This window comes from Schistocerca gregaria, chromosome X (assembly GCF_023897955.1).
Source record: "Schistocerca gregaria isolate iqSchGreg1 chromosome X, iqSchGreg1.2, whole genome shotgun sequence".
Lineage (NCBI taxonomy): Eukaryota > Metazoa > Arthropoda > Insecta > Orthoptera > Acrididae > Schistocerca > Schistocerca gregaria.
In genome coordinates this window covers 523,192,616-523,211,778 of record NC_064931.1, presented here as the reverse complement: position 1 = coordinate 523,211,778, position 19,163 = coordinate 523,192,616, and the positions used below count along the sequence as shown (strand labels likewise).

The 19,163-nt window shown below is 41.8% G+C and overlaps 1 protein-coding gene across 1 annotated transcript in view; it reads left to right on the top strand.

The window, feature by feature from the left end:
- LOC126298179 (uncharacterized) overlaps positions 1 to 19,163 on the top strand; it is a 199,038-nt gene that overhangs the window by 36,068 nt on the left and 143,807 nt on the right. The window contains exon 2 of the mRNA XM_049989488.1: positions 4,036 to 4,183. Coding sequence (XP_049845445.1) covers positions 4,036 to 4,183 — 148 coding nt within the window. The remainder of the gene's footprint in view (positions 1 to 4,035; positions 4,184 to 19,163) is intronic.

Below are 19,163 nucleotides of genomic sequence, written 5' to 3'. Positions count from 1 at the left end.
TGATCTATCTCCTCCCCCATCAACCATGGACCTTGCCGTTGGTGGGGAGGCTTGCGTGCCTCAGCGATACAGATAGCCATACCGAAGGTGCAACCACATCGGAGGGGTATCTGTTGAGAGGCGAGACAAACATGTGGTTCCTCAAGAAAGGCAGCAGCCGTTTCAGTAGTTGCAGGGGCAGGAGTCTGGATGATTGACTGATCTGGCCTTGTAACAATAACCAAAACGGCCTTGCTGTGCTGGTACTGCGAACGGCTGAAAGCAAGGGAAACTACGGCCGTAATTTTTCCCGAGGGCATGCAGCTTTACTGTATGGTAAGATGATGATGGCGTCCTCTTGAGTAAAATATTCCGGACGTAAAATAGTTCCCCATTCGGATCTCCGGGCGGGGACTACTCAAGAGGATGTCGTTATCAGGAGAAATAAATCTGGCGTTCTACGGATCGGAGCGTGGAATGTCAGATCTCTTAATTGGGCAGGTAGGTTAGAAAATTTAAAAAGGGAAATGGATAGGTTAAAGTTAGATATAGTGGGAATTAGTGAAGTTCGGTGGCAGGAGGAACAAGACTTCTGGTCAGGTGACTACAGGATTATAAACACAAAATCAAATAGGGGTAGTGCAGGAGTAGGTTCAATAATAAATGGGAAAATAGGAATATCGGTAAGCTACTACAAACAGCTTAGTGAATGCATTATTGTGACCACGATAGATACAAAGCCCACACCTACTACAGTAGTACAAGTTTATATGCCAACCAGCTGTGCAGATGACGAAGAAATTGAAGAAATGTATGATCAAATAAAAGAAATTATTCAGATAGTGAAGGGTGACAAAATTTAATAGTCATGGGTGACTGGAATTCGGTAGTAGGAAAAGGGAGAGAAGGAAACGTAGCAGGTGAATATGGACTGGGGCAAAGAAATGAAAGAAGAAGCCGCTTGGTAGAATTTTGCACAGAGCACAACTTAATCATAGCTAACACTTGGTTCAAGAATCATAAAAGAAGGCTGTATACATGGAAGAAGCCTGGAGATACTGACAGGTTTCAGATAGATTATATAATGGTAAGACAGAGATTTAGAAACCAGGTTTTAAATTGTAAGACATTTCCAGGGGCAGATGTGGACTCTGACCACAATCTATTGGTTATGACCTGTAGATTAAAACTGAAGAAACTGCAAAAAGGTGGGAATTTAAGATGCTGGGACCTGGAAAAACAAACAGAACCAGAGGTTGTACAGAGTTTCAGGGAGAGCATAAGGGAACAATTGACAGGAATGGGGGAAATAAATACAGTAGAACAAGAATGGGTAGCTTTGAGGGATGAAGTAGTGAAGGCAGCAGAGGATCAAGTAGGTAAAAAGACGAGGGCTAGTAGACAAAAAGGAATACAGACGTCTCAAAAATGAGATCGACAGGAAGTGCAAAATGGCTAAGCAGGGTGGGCTAGAGAATAAATGTAAGGATGTAGAGGCTTATCTCACTAGGGGTAAGATAGATACTGCCTACAGGAAAATTAAAGAGACCTTTGCAGATAAGAGAACCACTTGTATGAACATCAAGAGCTCAGATGGAAACCCAGTTCTAAGCAAAGAAGGGAAAGCAGAAAGGTGGAAGGAGTATATAGAGGGTCTATACAAGGGCGATGTACTTGAGGACAATATTATGGAAATGGAAGAGGATGTAGATGAAGATGAAATGGGAGATACGACACTGCGTGAAGAGTTTGACAGAGCACTGAAAGACGTGAGTCGAAACAAGGCCCCCGGAGTAGACAACATTCCATTGGAACTACTGACGACCTTGGGAGAGCCAGTCCTGACAAAACTCTACCATCTGGTGAGCAAGATGTATGAGACAGGTGAAATACCCTCAGACTTCAAGAAGAATATAATAATTCCAATCACAAAGAAAACAGATGTGAAAATTACCAAATTATTACTTTAATAAATCACAGCTGCAAAATACTAACGCGAATTCTTTACAGACGAATGTAAAAACTGGTAGAAGCCACCCTCGGGGAAGATCAGTTTGGATTCCGTAGAAATGTTGGAACAGGTGAGGCAATACTGACCCTACGACGTATCTTAGAAGTTAGATTAAGGAAGGACAATCCTACGTTTCTAGCATTTGTAGACTTAGAGAAAGCTTTTGACAATGTTGACTGGAATACTCTCTTTCAAATTCTGACGGTGGCAGGGGTAAAATACAGGGAGCGAAAGACTATTTACAATTTTTACAGAAACCAGATGGCAGTTATAAGAGTCGAGGGACATGAAAGGGAAGCAGTGGTTGGGAAGGGAGTGAGACAGGGTTGTAGTCTCTCCCCGATGTTATTCAATCTGTATATTGAGCAAGCAGTGAAGGAAACAAAAGAAAAATTCGGAGTAGGTATTAAAATCCATGGAGAAGAAATAAAAACTTTGAGGTTCGCCGATGACATCGTAATTCTGTCACAGATAGCAAAGGACATGGAAGAGCAGTTGAATGGAATGGATAGTGTCTTGAAAGGAGGATATAAGATGAACATCAACAAAAGCAAAACGAGGATAATGGAATGTAGTCGAATTAAGTTGGGTGATGCTGAGGGGAATTAGATTAGGAAATGAGACACTTAAAGTAGTAAAGGAGTTTTGCTATTTGGGGAGCAAAATAACGGATGATGGTCGAAGTAGAGAGGATATAAAATGTAGACTGGCAATGGCAAGGAAAGCGTTTCTGAAGAAGAGAAATTTGTTAACATCGAGTATAGATTTAAGTGTCAGGAAGTCGTTTCTGAAAGTATTTGTATGGAGTGTAGACATGTATGGAAGTGGAACATGGACGATAACTAGTTTGGACAAGAAGAGAATAGAAGCTTTTGAAATGTGGTGCTACAGATGAATGCTGAAGATTAGATGGGTAGATCACATAACTAATGAGGAAGTACTGAACAGGATTGGGGAGAAGAGAAGTTTATGGCACAACTTGAATTGAAGAAGGGATCGGTTGGTAGGACATGTTGTGAGGCATCAAGGGATCACCAATATAGTATTGGAGGGCGGCATGGAGAGTAAAAATCGTAGAGGGAGACCAAGAGATGACTACATTAAGCTGATTCAGAAGGATGTAGGTTGCAGAAGGTACTGGGAGAAGAAGAAGCTTGCACAGGATAGAGTAGCATGGAGAGCTGCAGCAAACCAGTCTCAGGACTGAAGACCACAACAATAACAACATTGATCTATCTAAGACCAAAACGTTAAAAAAAATGGCTCTGAGCACTGTGGGACTCAACTGCTGTGGTCATTAGTCCCCTAGAACTTAGAACTACTTAAACCTAACTAACCTAAGGACATCACACACATCCATGCCCGGGGCAGGATTCGAACCTGCGACCGTAGCAGTCGCACGGTTCCGGACTGCGCGCCTATAACCGCGAGACCACCGCGGCCGGCGACCACAACGTCTTAGAATTCTCTGTCAACACTAAAACTTCTTAAGTTCTTCGTCGGACCTGTCGGTAAATTTTTCGCTTCACTCATTGCTCCATTCGCTCTGATATTCTCTTTGTCTAGCTTTCCTTTCCCAAAAAGGCTTTTAATCCACTTAAATCAGTTCAAAAAGTGGTTCAATTGGCTCTGAGCACTATGGGACTTAACATCTGAGGTCATCAGTCCCCTAGAACGTAGAACTACTTTAACCTAACCAACCTAAGGACATCACACACATCTATGTCCGAGGCAGGATTCGAACCAGCGACCGTAGCGGTAGCGCGGTTCCAGACTGAAGCGTCTAGAACCACTCGGTCACAGCGGCCAGCGACTTAAATCAGCGACAAAGCTTTCTTTACTTTTGTAGCATCTTTTTAATACGGTTTAAAGTATTTAGGATTTAATAATATTCCTGCTACTAGTGAACCAAATACATTTCGGTGTTACATATAATTATGAAATTTCGTGTGCTGTAGTGCCAGATTCAGTAATGTTGTAGCATTTTATACCAATATTATTGACCGTAATAATGTTTTAAGCTGCAGTATTTGCCTGTGTTGCAGCAACGTGCATTAGCGCGCAGAAGACGACACCCGAGGGCGACTGCGCCCAGGAGCGGCTGGCACAGTGTTCGTCCTCGTTGGCGATCATAACAGACCAGAGTGACCTCGGCTTCATTGCCAACAAAGATGAACTCGAGAAGGTTTGCCCGTACGTACTACTCAATATCGGCATATAAGAAAACTTTCTATTGCGCTTTTCCGCCTGCTCTACGAGTTTTATCCTCAATGTCTCCTAGAACGGAGCGGAGGTAAGAAACGGATTGGTCATCTACAACGGTAAGATTGTATTAAGTACTTGCTGACTAAATTACTATTAAAATAAGAATAGTGCCCTTATATTGACGAACTTGTGTCTGAGGTTTAATATACATCTGAGCTTTTATTATATATGTGTATGTACAATGAAACGCCAAAGAAACTGGTGTAGGTTCAAACGGTTCAAAAGGCTTTGAGCACTATGGGACATAACTTCTAAGGCCACCAGTCCCCTAGAACTTAGAACTACTTAAACCTAACTAACCTAAGGACATCACACACATCCATGCCCGAGGCAGGATTCGAACCTGCGACCGTAGCGGTCGCTCGGCTCCAGACTGTAGCGCCTAGAACCGCACGGCCACTCCGGCCGGCCTATCAAGATTTAACTGAGTTCGAACGTGGTGTTATAGTCGGCGCACGAGCGATGGGACACAGCATCTCCAAAGTAAAGATGTAGTGGCGATTTTCGTGTACGACCATTTCACGAGTGAACCATGAATATCAGGAATCCGGTCAAACATCAAATCTCTGAAATCGTTGCGGCCGGAAAAAGAGCCTGCAAGAACGGGACCAAAGACGACTGAACAGAATCGTTGAGCGTGGCTGAAGTGCAGCCCTTCCGCAAATTGTTGTAGATTTCAATGCTGGGCGATCAACAAGTGTCAGCGTGTGAATCATTCAAAGAACCACCATCGATACGGACTTTCGGGGCCGAGGGCCCACTCGTGTACTCTTGATGACTGCACGACAGAAGGCTTTACGCCTCGCCTGGGCTCGTCAACACACACATTGGACTGTTGATAACTGAAACATGTTGCCTGGTCGGGCGAGTCTCGTTTCAAATTGTATCGAGCGGAGGGACGTGTACGGACATGGAGACAACCTCATGGACCCTGCATGTCAGCAGTGGACTGTTCAAGCTGTTGAGGCTTTGTAACGGTGTGGGGCCTGAGCAGTTGGAGTGATATGAGAACCTTGATACGTAGATACGACTCTGACAGGTGACACGTACGTAAGCATCCTGACTGATCACCTTCATCCAGCCACGTCTGTTGTTCCTTCCGACGGACTTGGGCAATTCCAGTAGGGCAATTTGACACCCTACATGGCCAGAATTGCTACAGAGTGGCTCCAGGAACACTCTTCTAAGTTTAAACGCTTCCGCTGGCCACCAAACGCCCCATACATGAACATTACTGAGCATTTCTGGAATGCTTTGCAACGTGCTGTTCAGAAGAGATCGCCACCCCCTCGTACTCTTACGGATTTTTGGACAGCCCTGCAGGATTCATGGTGTCAGTTTCCTCCAGCATTACTTCAGACATTAGTCGAGTCCATGTCACGTCGTGTTACCGCACTTCTGCGTGCTTGCGGAGGACCTACACAATATTAGGCAGATGTACTAGATTCTTTGGCTCTTCAATGTATATTATATAGGGTGAAACACTGAAAACTTCTACCACAGACATTGTGGAAATGGTAAGTGGTACTGATGTACAATTTTCACAGACTGGATTGGTAGTGGTCGACCACTGTGGCCGAGCGGTTCTAGACGCTTCAGTCAGGAACCGCGCTGCTGCTACGGTCGCATCTTCGAATCCTGCCTCGGGCGTGATGTGAGTGATGTCCTTAAGTTAGTTAGGTTTAAGTGGTTCTACGTCTAGGGAACTGATGACCTCAGATGTTAAGTGTCATAGTGCTAAGAGCCATTTGAACCATTTTCTGAAATAGCTTGTCACTAATCTTTTTCGCCTCAATTTATTCGACAAAATGCTCAGCTCATTCGTTGAATCAGTCTCCACATAGCTAGCTTCAGGGTGTTCAGAAAAGGACTCCCTGATTTCAAATTATCTCGAAAACAAAGATCGATAGAGGAATGCAGTAAACGGTATGTTTATTGTGAAAGCTGTAAGAAGTTTATACAGCAGTTTGAAATAATAGTTACAAATCTGCTAACAGATGGCGCTGTAATCGCCATACGTAATGCCTAGTATAAATAGTGATCCGATGCCCAGAGCGATCAGTTCCACTATTGAAACGTGAAAGGACGTTAGCGTACCGAAGGAAGAGATTAAAACCATGTACTCCATTGAACAACGCGTTTTTCTGGTGCTAGAGTACCACAGGTTAGAAGAGAGTCCTAATGCAACAAGGCGAAGTTTTCAAGCAAACTTCCAAAAGGACCCGATGCGAAAAGCATTCGTATGCTCTTCGCAAAATTTCAACGAACAGGCAGCGTAACTGATGATCTAGTGGGGTATGTTGGCCGCAAGCAAACCGCAGTTACGCCTGAAACTATCGCCACAGTTTCTGGAATTATTCAGCGAAATCCTATGTCATCCGTCCGTAGAATTGCATCTGAGACTGGTTTGAAGCGTTCCAGCACGCAGAAAATACTGAGAAAAAGCCTACACATGTTTCCATTCAAAATTAAAACGCACCAGGTCGTACCCATACGAGCTGTGCAACATAGGGTTGCCTTTGCTAATCAGATGCTCACAATGATTGATAGAGAAGGATTTGATGTTGGCTGCATCTGGTTTACAGATGAAGCACACTTTCACCTGAATGGATACGTGAATAAGCAGAACAGGCGACTCTGTGGTTCCGAAAAGCTATATTGGTATTCTCCTAAAGTTACTGTGTGGGCTGCAGTATGCAGCAGAGGCATTATTGGCCCTTTTTTCATTCGAGAAACGGTCACTGGTGCACGTTACGTTGCAATTTTGGAACAATTTGTCGCCATACAGCAAGCGTTACAGAATCGACCAGGTACTGAATGGTTTATGCAAGATGGAGCCCGACCACATCGGACCGAACAAGTGTTCCGCTTTCTTGAGGAATACTTCGGGAATCGAGTCATTGCTTTGGAATATCACAAATTTTCTGGTGCAGGCATGGATTGGCCTCCATATTCGCTGGATTTGACTCCCTGTGATTTTTTATTTTATTTTATTTATTTATTTATTATTATTATTTTTTTTTTTTTGTGAAAGACATTGTCTACCAGAAGCATTCCGCCTAGCTGGACGAGCTTGAATCGGCGATCTCTGTGGCATGTAAATCCATTTCGATTGAGACACTACGAAATGTGATGGCGAATTTCATTCTTCGTTTGCGCCACCTCTGTATTTTGAAAACATTGTGACATGATTGTTTGCAAAGATTGTTTTCATACGATTATTTCACTTATGTATGCTGATATGAGCTTTACAGCGTACAGCGCCATTTGAACTGATCGCTCTGGGCATCGGATCACTATTTATACTAGGCATTACGTATGGCGATTACAGCGCCATCTGTTAGCAGCTTTTGTAACTATTATTTCAAACTGCTGTATAAACTTCTTACAGCTTTCACAATAAACATACCGTTTACTGCATTCCTCTATCGATCTTTGTTTTCGAGATATTTAATTTTGAAATCAGGGAGCCCTTTTCTGGACACCCTGTAGATTCCTGTGGTCACTACCACGTATACCTTTATATTTTCGTCATAACTGGATCATAACATTACACTACTGAATTCTGAGTTACAACTGACTGAACTATTTTATATTATTTATTGCATTAACAATTGTTGAGTTACTTCTTACATCTTGAATAATGTAATAATCCTCTAAAATAGTACTTTTACGCCTGAGAAGTGGTCCTTTTTATATTCACCCAAATTTCTAATTTATGTTTATTTTGGTGCATAACAATGCGTCATTAGTAAGATGCATATCCAGCTCGGTAAAAGATTAACGTATTCAACTATACAACTTACACAACAGAAGTCATGCTAAACTCTCGAAAATCGCCTAAGGGCCTGACGTGAAACAAGAGCTGTATCATTGTAAGCGAGTGCGCCGGGGCTTACCCCAGTTCATTACTACCAGCGCAACGTCATCACAACGCGCCAGTGCTTAACGTACGAAGGATTGTACCATAATTTAAAAGTGAAATTAAAAATTCAAATAACTTTTCCAAACTTTGTCAATGTATACTTGAATAGATTAGTGTTAACAGTGTAAAGTTTCATAATGATCAAATGAATATGTTAGACAAAATATACTCTCTTAAGAAAAAAGTCAGTGGCACTGAGCAATAAAATTAGAGTGCTATAAGTGCTCATAGTGTGCAAATGTAAGTCACAGTTAAAAGTTGTAAGTGTAAACATGACCTGAGAAATATTTTGACTCAAATTGGCGTTTTTACGAAAAATTTATACCGCTATATATATATTAGACTCAGAAACCTGAAATTTAGTATGTAGCAACAGTTTCATCTGAAAACATTTAAATATGTGACAGCATTAAGCTACCGCTAGTAGGTGGCAAGTTATTTACTAAAAACCAAATTTGGAAAAAAATGTTCTTATTCATGGTTGATTAAGTATCATTTGTATTTGGAATAGATAGTTCTAATTACAGCACCCGATTACACTCATGCACCAATACAGCTGTGCCAAGTTTCAAAACTCTATTGTAAATAAGAGCGATAACAGGTAATCTTAAAAAGACAGTTCAGAGGTCATGTTATACTGTCGCTTTCGTTTTAAAAATTCTAGCCAGCAAAGTTTAAATGCAGACAAGCAAAAACCTTTTTAGTAACTAAAGCAAACTTAACTCTATTTCTATAAAAATTAAAATAATTGAAATTGTTAAACAGTAGAGCCTTTAATTAATATGTGCCATTTAGATATTGAAATTGTTAAACAGTAGAGCCTTTAATTAATATGTGTCATTTAGATACTGTTACCTGTGCCTAGAGCTCTTGATACAGGTATTCCGTTAGGCGGTCCACTGCGCCCCTACATAAATACTGCCAGAAACACAACGGGAAGAGATACTTTGTCTCGAGAAGTCAAAATGTGTTCGCGTCAGTCAAACGCCTGCGTGCGTCGGACAACGTCAGAGCTGGGCACACTTGAATGCGTTTTCGGTAAAAGTAGGAAGTGTACTCGCGAGGACTGTACACCGTCCTGGGCCGGCCGCGGTGGTCTCGCGGTTCTAGGGGCGCAGTCCGGAACCGTGCGACTGCTACGGTTGCAGGTTCGAATCCTGCCTCGGGCATGGATGTGTGTGATGTCCTTAGGTTAGTTAGGTTTAAGTAGTTCCAAGTTCTAGGGGACTAATGACCACAGCAGTTGAGTCCCATAGTGCTCAGAGCCATTTGAACCATTTGAACACCGTCCTGGATCGATGAGATTTCACGGAAGTAACAGCTGATGTGCCGCCCGTAATGCTGAAAAAACCGCGTGGCCAGTGGCGAGATTATTTTCCACTTTTAAGGCGAGAAATTAACCTCCGGTGATAAGAAGTCAGGGCGATAGACCATTTTACTTGGAAATTCACGTAGAGGTCGCCTCTGAACTGTTGGTCGTGCTGTTCCAATAGGGATGTTAATATTCATGTTAGGGATGTTATTATATTTTGTATGGCCGGCCGTGGTAGCCGAGCGGTTCTATGCCCTTCAGTCTGGAACCGCGAGACCGCTACGGTAGCAGGTTCAAATCCTGCCAAGGGCATGGATGTGTGTGATGTCCTCAGGTTAGTTAGGTTTAAATAGTTCTAAGTTCTAGGGAACTGATGACCTCAGATGTTAAGTCCCATAGTGCTCAGAGCCATTTTTGAATACAAACACAACACATGAGCAGGTATAGAATTACAGGTGATACATTATTTTACAAGTTTACACGAAGAGACAAGCACGATATCGGACAGACAAGAAGAGTTTAGAACATAATCCACAAAGAAATTAATTACGGAAGAATTCATTTGGCTGGAATTTTTTTATATATAATAAAGGCCTTTCCGATTTTAAATAACTTTCCTGTGGAACTTTATTTGATATTTTGGGACATGGTCAGGGAAGATAATCACTTTGACCGAACTAGTTTTCTGAGGTTGTAGTGGAACTTATCATTGCTAAGAAGAATGCGTCCAAAGAGACGGGAGACTAGAGACGAATAAGATTGCTGAATGTGGACTATAAAATATTACGACGACTAATCGACAGCAGGGTAAAGCCACTTTTGGCGAATGTTGTGGAGTCTTCTCAAGTAGATGGTCTCATAGGTAGGGGGAAAAAACACACGTCTTGGCGGTGTACAGAGACGTTATATAGCTAACATGGACGTATAGATAGAGCTTTGGTGTGACTTATGTCCACTTTAACAAGTAATAAATAACAGTTTTTCTATTAAAAATCTCGAATGAAATGGATTTTTGTAATACCGTTACAAAAATTACTTAATCCTAATTAACTTCGTCTGAAGTCGAAACCAAGCAAAATTTAATTCGTATTAATACTGAGGGTATAGCAATTCACTTTACGCGCTTTGTTTAGTTTTGGTGTCAAGAGTGTTTGTCAATCTCACGCAAGTTAAGTCTGCTTCATAGTCAGCTGCACAGAGGAACTAGAATTAAAAAAATCCCACTGCCAAAATATCGTGAGGCTACTACTTCAATACTAAGCTACGAGAAATGGCATATATATATATATATATATATATATATATATATATATATATATATATATATATATATATATATGGACCGGTATGCAATATGCTGGTTGGGTACTGGACACAGATCTCCATGTTCTGAATGGAGTTTGGGCGATCTGTGTCTGCAGACTAATACTTCCTGGTGACTCTAAATTGAACGCCAAAAAGCTACCCAATTAATTATCAAATAAGTGAACACTAAGAAAGAAACTCAAACAGACTAGAGAGATGTGATGATGTTTGGTCTGTGGGGTGCTCAACTGCGCGGTCGTCAGCGCCCGTGCAAAGTCCAAGTTGTTACACAATCCACTTTTTTCACAGTCCAATCTAGGCACTCTCACAAATAATGAGGACAAAACAAATACCCCGTCACCAGACAGAGTAAATCCCCAACCCGGTCGGCAATCGATCCAGGGACCCCGTGATCCTGAGGCAGCAACGCTAGCCACTAGACGACGAGCTGCGGATAGACTAGACAGAATTGCCTTCTTATATACAGTATAACATCAGCAACATGGCTTTAGTGTTCCCTCCCACACCGATTTTAGCGGCCCAAATACAAAATTTGGGCGGTCGGCGGTTCTAGACGCTTCAGTCTGAAACCGCGCGACCGCTAGGGTCGTAGGTACGAATCATTCGTCGGGCGTGGATGTGTGTGATGTCCTTAGGTTAGTTAGGTTTAAGTAGTTCTAAGTTCTAGGGGACTGATGACCTCAGATGTTGAGTCCGATAGTGCTCAGAAATATTTGAACTAATACAAAGTTTCGTATGGAGCGACAGAATTATTAAGGTCCTTTTGAAAACGGCTTCCTTGTCAGTTTTACAGAGATATGTAGGACTTCAGGATCTACGTGTTCTGTGTGCAGCGATGTACATGAAGGAAACCTAACACTCTATAAAAGCCCTTAAAACGCAATAACAAATCTTTGTTCACAGAACTAGCTCCGAGACCATGGGTACTAACAATAAACGTGGACCACATGAATACAGATTTAGAGTAGGCATATGTCTACAGCTAACTACAGGGTCATTTACTCCATAAAAATTTTAAAACATTTGTTAAATTTTAATTATGATATGTCCAGATGGCTCCATTGAAAAAGACACCTACGCTGCCAATGGGGCGGCGTGTGGGAGAACATTCACAGTGTGGCCTTAACGTTTCACATAACAGTTATGTATTTCGAAGAAGTAATTATATTTCTCTCATGCATGGAAGGTTAGTGTAGATAGAATTAAGAACAGATGTCATATTCCAGCATGCGTGCAGGAGCTGGACCCGAATACGGGCCTTGGAAAGAAACAAATTAATAACCACATACAGCGAGAAACAATCACACTTGAGTACTTGCTACACTCCATTAATTTTACTGAGTAAGTGATTAAGACAATAAATTCGTATTTGGAAGGACGGTGCCTAAAATTCCCGTCTAGTCATCCACATTCAGGTGAACTATTGTGTATTCAATTCGCAATGTGGTTTGAGGATCCAATTTGTTTCTGTAATACTTAATCGTATTGATGAACATTGGAGACCATGCTTCCATGTTATCAGTTTATCGATCTTATCTTCCTCCCCGTCAGGTAGTTAGTTCAAACGGTCTGTTGTTGCCCTTAGGATCACTATTCAGCTCCAAACTTAATCTCATAACATATCACAAAACTACACGCAGTTGTTATTACAGTATCTTATATGAAAAAATTTCCAATCGGATTACTGTTGATGAAAGCTGTCTCTTCTTATTTAGTCTAATAGTTAAGGAGCAGATTCCCAGAATCATTTAAAAATTCAGCGTAGTTCCTAGCTCTCACTTTCAAAACTTTCTACGCTTAACTAGGGAACATTTGGCTGTTGCGCTAACCACATTGCATTAAACACATATACACGAAACCAAACTACACTGAATCGCTGCTCACAAGGGAACCATGAGACCTGCTAATGACGGATTGTGATGAGTCTTAGGTATGTTGTAGAGGGACCTGCCCTGCGTACTTGGATAGCAGCTTTTCGTGAGACGGCCGCTAGTTTCCGAGAAAATCGATGTTGTAGTCTTACGCGTACCTTCTATATCCGTAACGTTGTTACGTTTCCACCGAGCAAGTGTAGCACAGGGGTTAGGGTTCACGACTACCACGCTCGCAGAGCAGGGTCAATTTCTTTTTTTTTTAATTTCATCGTAGAGAATGTCATTAAACAGGAAATGTTATCCAAAATTGTTAAAGAATACTCATTTCCGTCGTAGTAATTTTATTACTAAATTAATCATTAGAGCACACTTTCTTCAAATGTGTATTCCGTTTGTGGTTAGTAGTTAACAGGAATTCTCAATGATGGACGAAGTATTAGCAGTTGCGGAAGGGTTCATCATGACGAAGATACTCACCACAATTTTGATCTTAGTTATGAGATTAATGCCGATCAAACCAGTTGCAGGTACCAAATGACGTACAATAGATCCGTTGCGAAACAAGGAGCAAAAACCTATTTGAGCAAGACGAGCCATTCGTTGACAGCACAGTATAACTGCGTCAGGAAAAATACCCCTTACGTTTTCTTATGTATACAAGAACCATCCGGGAAATTTGGTCGGAATGTTCAAAAAAAAAAAAAATCGTCGAGTTATCTAACAAATTAAAAAAAGCGCAATTTCGATCTACACAAAATCACTAATGTTTACGAAAGCGATGCACGAAGAGATTTTAAAACCTATAATTCTTCCACGTGAACGACAAGAAAAATTTCTCTACATTATAAATACATGAGAAGAGCTGACTGATCAGGCACTTTACGATCAAAACTTTGTGGATGAGATGGAAGCAACCACCAGTATCGTAAAAAATCACCCACTCGAATGTACTCCACTTTGAGAACCGTGATGTTCATTTTTACAGGTAGGTTGAAATTTTCACCAAAAAACTTAAAAATGCTCACGACTTTCTGAAGATTAATAGAAAAATCGCTTCGAGGAAACATTCCATAAAATAGGTTCTTTAATTCTTCATCAATTTAATGCACCAACCTCCACAGTAACGATGAAATCCGCGTGGTTCGCATCGAAGTTGAACGATGAGAGAATATCTTTTTTGAATTAAAACGAACTGTTTTCCGGCATCGCTGCTGAAAAGTCCGCGTACCGGCAAGGCAGTAACTTTCATTAAATGTGTGTGGTGCTCTACGGTTTTGTGTTTCGGTTGCTTCTTTGACAAATACCACATGGAGCCCTGTTCTAGCACAAGTGATGCAATCGATAACGAGCAAGTCGATTTGTAATCTATTCTGTAACAAACTGAATATACATTTGAAGAAAGTTTGCTCTAATTGTTGATTTATTAAAGATGTTACTACGGCGTAAATAACTATTTTTGAATAAATTTGCATGACATATACTATTTAATGTTATTCTACACGATGAAATAGAAAAAAATATATACGTGTGTGATTTGAACCCATAGTCTCAGCATGGTGGCCGTAACGTATAGCCACTGCGCTGCGATCACTTGGTGGACACACAACTTTACTTACAGCTGTAGGGGTACACATGAAACATCAGCTCGGATTTTCTCAGAAAATATAGGTCGTCATATGAAAGATGATGATGATGATGATGATGATGATGATGATGATGATGATGATGTTTGGTGTGTGGGACGCTCAACTGCGCGGTTATCAGCGCCCGTACAAATTCCCAACCTTTTCTCAGCCTAATCTCGCCACTTTCATGAATGATGATGAAATGATGAGGACAACACAAACACCGTCATATGAAAAGCCTCTACTCAGGTCCTCTGGGCAGATGCCTCTACAACATACCTAAGCCTCATCGCAGTACGTGATTAACATGTCTGAGGGTCCCCATGACAGTTTCTATGTATCTAGACTACAAGATTGTAGTTTTTATAATTTTTTTACTGCATTCAGTATAGTTTTTATTTCCTGCTAATTCATGGCCTACATCTTCTATGTATGTTACCCTATCTGATCTGGCTCCCTTACGCTAATGGAGAGTGTTGTACCTTGGAACACTTTTCAGAGTTCGCTCATCTTTCAATGATTATACGCTGTAGTGAGAGGATCAGGTTATCTTGGTCTCAGGGTGTGGGTATTTGTTATAAATAATAATAAAATGAATTTTTTTGTATTATTAGACCAATTACGTGAGGTTCACCATTTGGGCTTTGTACACGCTAGTTAAAGGAGCATCAGCACCAGAGTCATACAACATAAAAAATTAAGGTGATTATTATAATGATTTACAAGATAAGACACTTTGACTACATTTATTATGCATAAATTAATGATCTCATTGGATATTCTGCATTCTGGTGGTTAATAATATCGCAATTTAGTATGTAGGATACTCTGGTAATGCAGTGTGTGGCTGAATTATTATAGTTTTAGGAAATCTGCGTCACCTCTACACTACTAGTGTGTATATGATGTCATAATGTACTGTATGTGCTACAATGAACGCGTTGTCCTACTGATAAAAACACTGTAACTTAATGAAGTCATAGCTGTTAACAAAATTAATGACGGAAGACGCTTTGACAGTGCAGTGTATGACTGTTGCGTGGTTGAGTTACCATAATGTAATCTTGTCATGGCAAAATGACTTAAAATTTTGAAAAATTTGTCTAACACATTCATTACAAAGCATAACATTATTCCTAAACTTTGTTCTTGAGAGTTATTAGATGTTTTACATTCAAATTCTGCAAAATAGCTGAAAAATTTTATCCATTTATTCCTCGAGCCGAATTGTGTGTCAATCACCTTGTTAAGGCTAACCTGGAGGAAACACCCAGAAATTTCCTTCAGACGTGGACAGGAAAGGCAAAAAGCGAGCAATGCAGTTAACAAGATATTCCCCACAGACATATATAGAACAAGCTCCATTTAACACTGTGCCTTCAACTTGGCACCCAATATTTGTCTGTGACCGCCAAGACCTGTGGTTTCAATCTGAAGAGCTGTCGAGACAATCCTTTTACATAAACAGCAGAAGTTGCTGCAGCATAAATACTACACCTCCGATCGCTATTTATATTTTAGACATATTTTCCCCCAAATACCCACAATTTCAATCGAAGATACGCAAGTAAATGCAATGACATGATATATTCTGTGAAATGGCCGATAAGATATTAGTCCATCCATTCCTGCTTGTAACTTCTGCAAGCACACTGATGAATGATCACTTCCCACCACCACTATTTGCTGCTATCTTCGATGGCTGACGAGAGAGACTGCCGCTCTGAAACAATAACATTCAAGCTCCCCTCTCCTTTCTCATTCTTTTATTCAATCCGTTATCAAATCATCATAATGTAGTCGAAAATGGCATTTCGAAGATGTCAAAAACGTGCAATGCACATTTACAGAGCACACAGATAACTGCAATGCAAATGTTCATTGCACATCTTTGGAAGTGCCATGGCACGTAGGAGATAGTGCCAAAAATGTAGCCAGCTAGAACATCGCCCACGTCACATCGTTGTTGTGTGGAGGGTTCGGGTGCCACCACTGAATCAACCGGACCGCCTGGTACCAATGTGTGACAGCCTGCAAGTGCTTGTCGCAATCCTCTGGTTTAACAGTATTACAACTAAACATTATGTAAACATAAGAAAACAACTAATGGTATAAATTACAACTGGCTACTTTCAAATATGGTTGTTCTGAAGGGCTCCATCAATACTGTCTAAAAAAAATTGGATGTAGGCTGTGTGATAATCCTTGCTATGCATCCATTCCCATCGCTCTGTTCGGGTACCGACTATTCTTCTTAAACGAAAAGCATTTCAGAATCAGTAGACGTAAGTATACTATAGAAGACTCTACTGTTTTAATGGAACAAGAAGTTCAAGAAGATTAAGGATGTGAAAATATGGAGTAAACTAGTGAAAACCATTGTCTTAGATAATAGTAAAGCTGAGAATTCAAAGAACAGATATATATCTTTGTCCGCCAAGATACTCTGCTCCCTGCCACCGTTGGATAAGCAGCTGCAGCAGCAAGTCGTATAATCCTAGCTTACTTATTTGTTAGATAGTTTAATTAATTTCTTTGCGTGTTTTTGGGTACTTGAATTGTTTCATTCATATTTCGAGCGTATTATAGTATTTGACAGTTGTAGCATCGCGCTTTAGTGTTTACTTGGTAGATTCTTACTTAAATTGCGTGTGAGTTTCGTATAGGAGGTGCAATTTCGAGTTTTAGTTACTGTAATCGTAAATTCAGCAGATTGTAGCGCAGTCGTTAGGCATTTGTACAGGTTAGTTGATACATTCTTTGCGTATTTCGCTTGCGTTATCTAGGCACGGGCTCGTGTTTCAGTAACTGTTGTTCAACATCGATTAGAATGGACAGGGACTGCGATTGCTATGTTCGGATGAGGGCTGACTTGGCATCCCTTCGCTCACAGCTGCAATCGAAGCTGACTTCGGTCGCGCAGCTTGACGCTGTTGCCAATGGGCACCACTGTGGGGAGCCGGACTTGGGTATCACGGGGATGTCAACCTCGTCCCGTCTGTCCCCAGATCGGTCTGCCGCTGTGGTTGCCCCGGTTGCTGCCCGCAGTGGGGCTGAGCCCTCGCCTGTGGTTGATTGGGAGGTCGTTCCAAGGCGTGGCAGGCAGCGAAAGGCGTCCCCGGAGGCTGATCAGAAAGCCTCCCCGGTGCGTCTGACAAACCGGTTTCAGGCACTGTCTCTGGCTGAGCCAGATGCAGCCGCCTGCCCTGTTTCAGAGGATCATTCTGAGCCTTCAAGGTCCGGGCAATCGCAGAGGGTGGGCTTACTAGTAGTTGGGAGCTCCAATGTTAGGCGCGTAATGGGGCCCCTTAGGGATACGGCGGCTAAGGAAGGGAAGAAATCCAGTGTGCACTCCGTGTGCATTCCGGGAGGAGCCATTCCTGATGTGGAAAGGGTCCTTCCGGATGCCATGAAGAGCACAGGGTGCAGCCAGCTGTAGGTGGTGGCACATGTCGGCACTAATGACGTGTGTCGCTTTGGATCTGAGGAAATTCTCTCTGGATTCCAGCGGCTATCTGATTTGGTGAAGGCTGCCGGTCTTGCTTACGAGATGAAGGCAGAGCTCACCATCAGCAGCATCGTCGACAGAACCGACTGCGGTCCTTTGGTGCGGAGCTGGGTGGAGGGTCTGAATCAGAGGCTCAGACGGTTTTGCGATCGTGTTGGCTGCAGATTCCTTGACTTGCGCCATAGGGTGGTGGGGTTAGGGTTCCGCTGAATAGGTCAGGAGTTCACTACACTCAGCTGGCAGCTACACGGGTAGCGGAGGCTGTGTGGCGTGGACTGGGCGGTTTTTTAGGTTAGAAGGCCTCGGGAAAGTACGGGGTGGGCTGCAATGTCAAAGGGTGCATGGCAAATACAGGACGTGCTTGGATCAAGGAACAGTTGGAATTATAGTTGTAAATTGCTGTAGTTGCGCTGGAAAAGTCCCTGAGCCTCAAGCGCTAATAGAAAGCACAGAAGTTGATATTGTTATAGGTACAGAAATCCGGCTAAAGCCTGAAATAAGTTCTGCAGAAATTTTTACGAAGTCTCAGACGTTGTTCAGGAAAGATAGATTAGGCAGAATTGGTGGTGGAGTGTTTGTGTCTGTCAGTAGTGGTTTATCTTGAAGTGAAGTCGAAGTAGATACTCAGTGCAAATTGGTATGGGTGGAGGTTATACTTAACAGCCGAATTAAGTTAATAATTGGCTCTTTCTACCGACCCCCAGACTCCAATGATACAGTTGCGGAACAGTTCAGAGAAAGTTTGAGTCTCGTAACAAATAAATACCCCACTCATACGGTTATAGTTGGTGGGGACTTCAACGTACCCTCGGTATGTTGGCAAAAATACTTGTTCAAAATCGGTGGTAGGCAGAAAACATCTTCCGAGATTGTCCTAAATGCTTTCTCCGAAAATTATTTCGAGCAGTTAGTCCACGAACCCACGCGAATTGTAAATGGTTGCGAAAACACACTTGACCTCTTAGCCACAAACAATCCAGAGCTGATAGAGAGCATCATGACTGATACAGGGATTAGTGATCACAAGGTCGTTGTAGCTAGGGTCAATACAATTTCTTCCAAATCCATCAGAAACAAACGCAAAATAATTTTATTTAAAAAAGCGGATAAAGTGTCACTAGAAGCCTTCCTAAAAGACAATTTCCATTCCTTCCGAACTGACTATGCAAATGTAGACGAGATGTGGCTCAAATTCTAAGATATAGTAGCAACAGCAATTGAGAGATTCATACCTCATAAACTGGTAAGAGATGGAACGGATACCCCGTGGTACACAAAACAAGGTCCGAACGCTGTTGCAGAAGCAACGGAAAAAGCATGCGAAGTTCAGAAGAACGC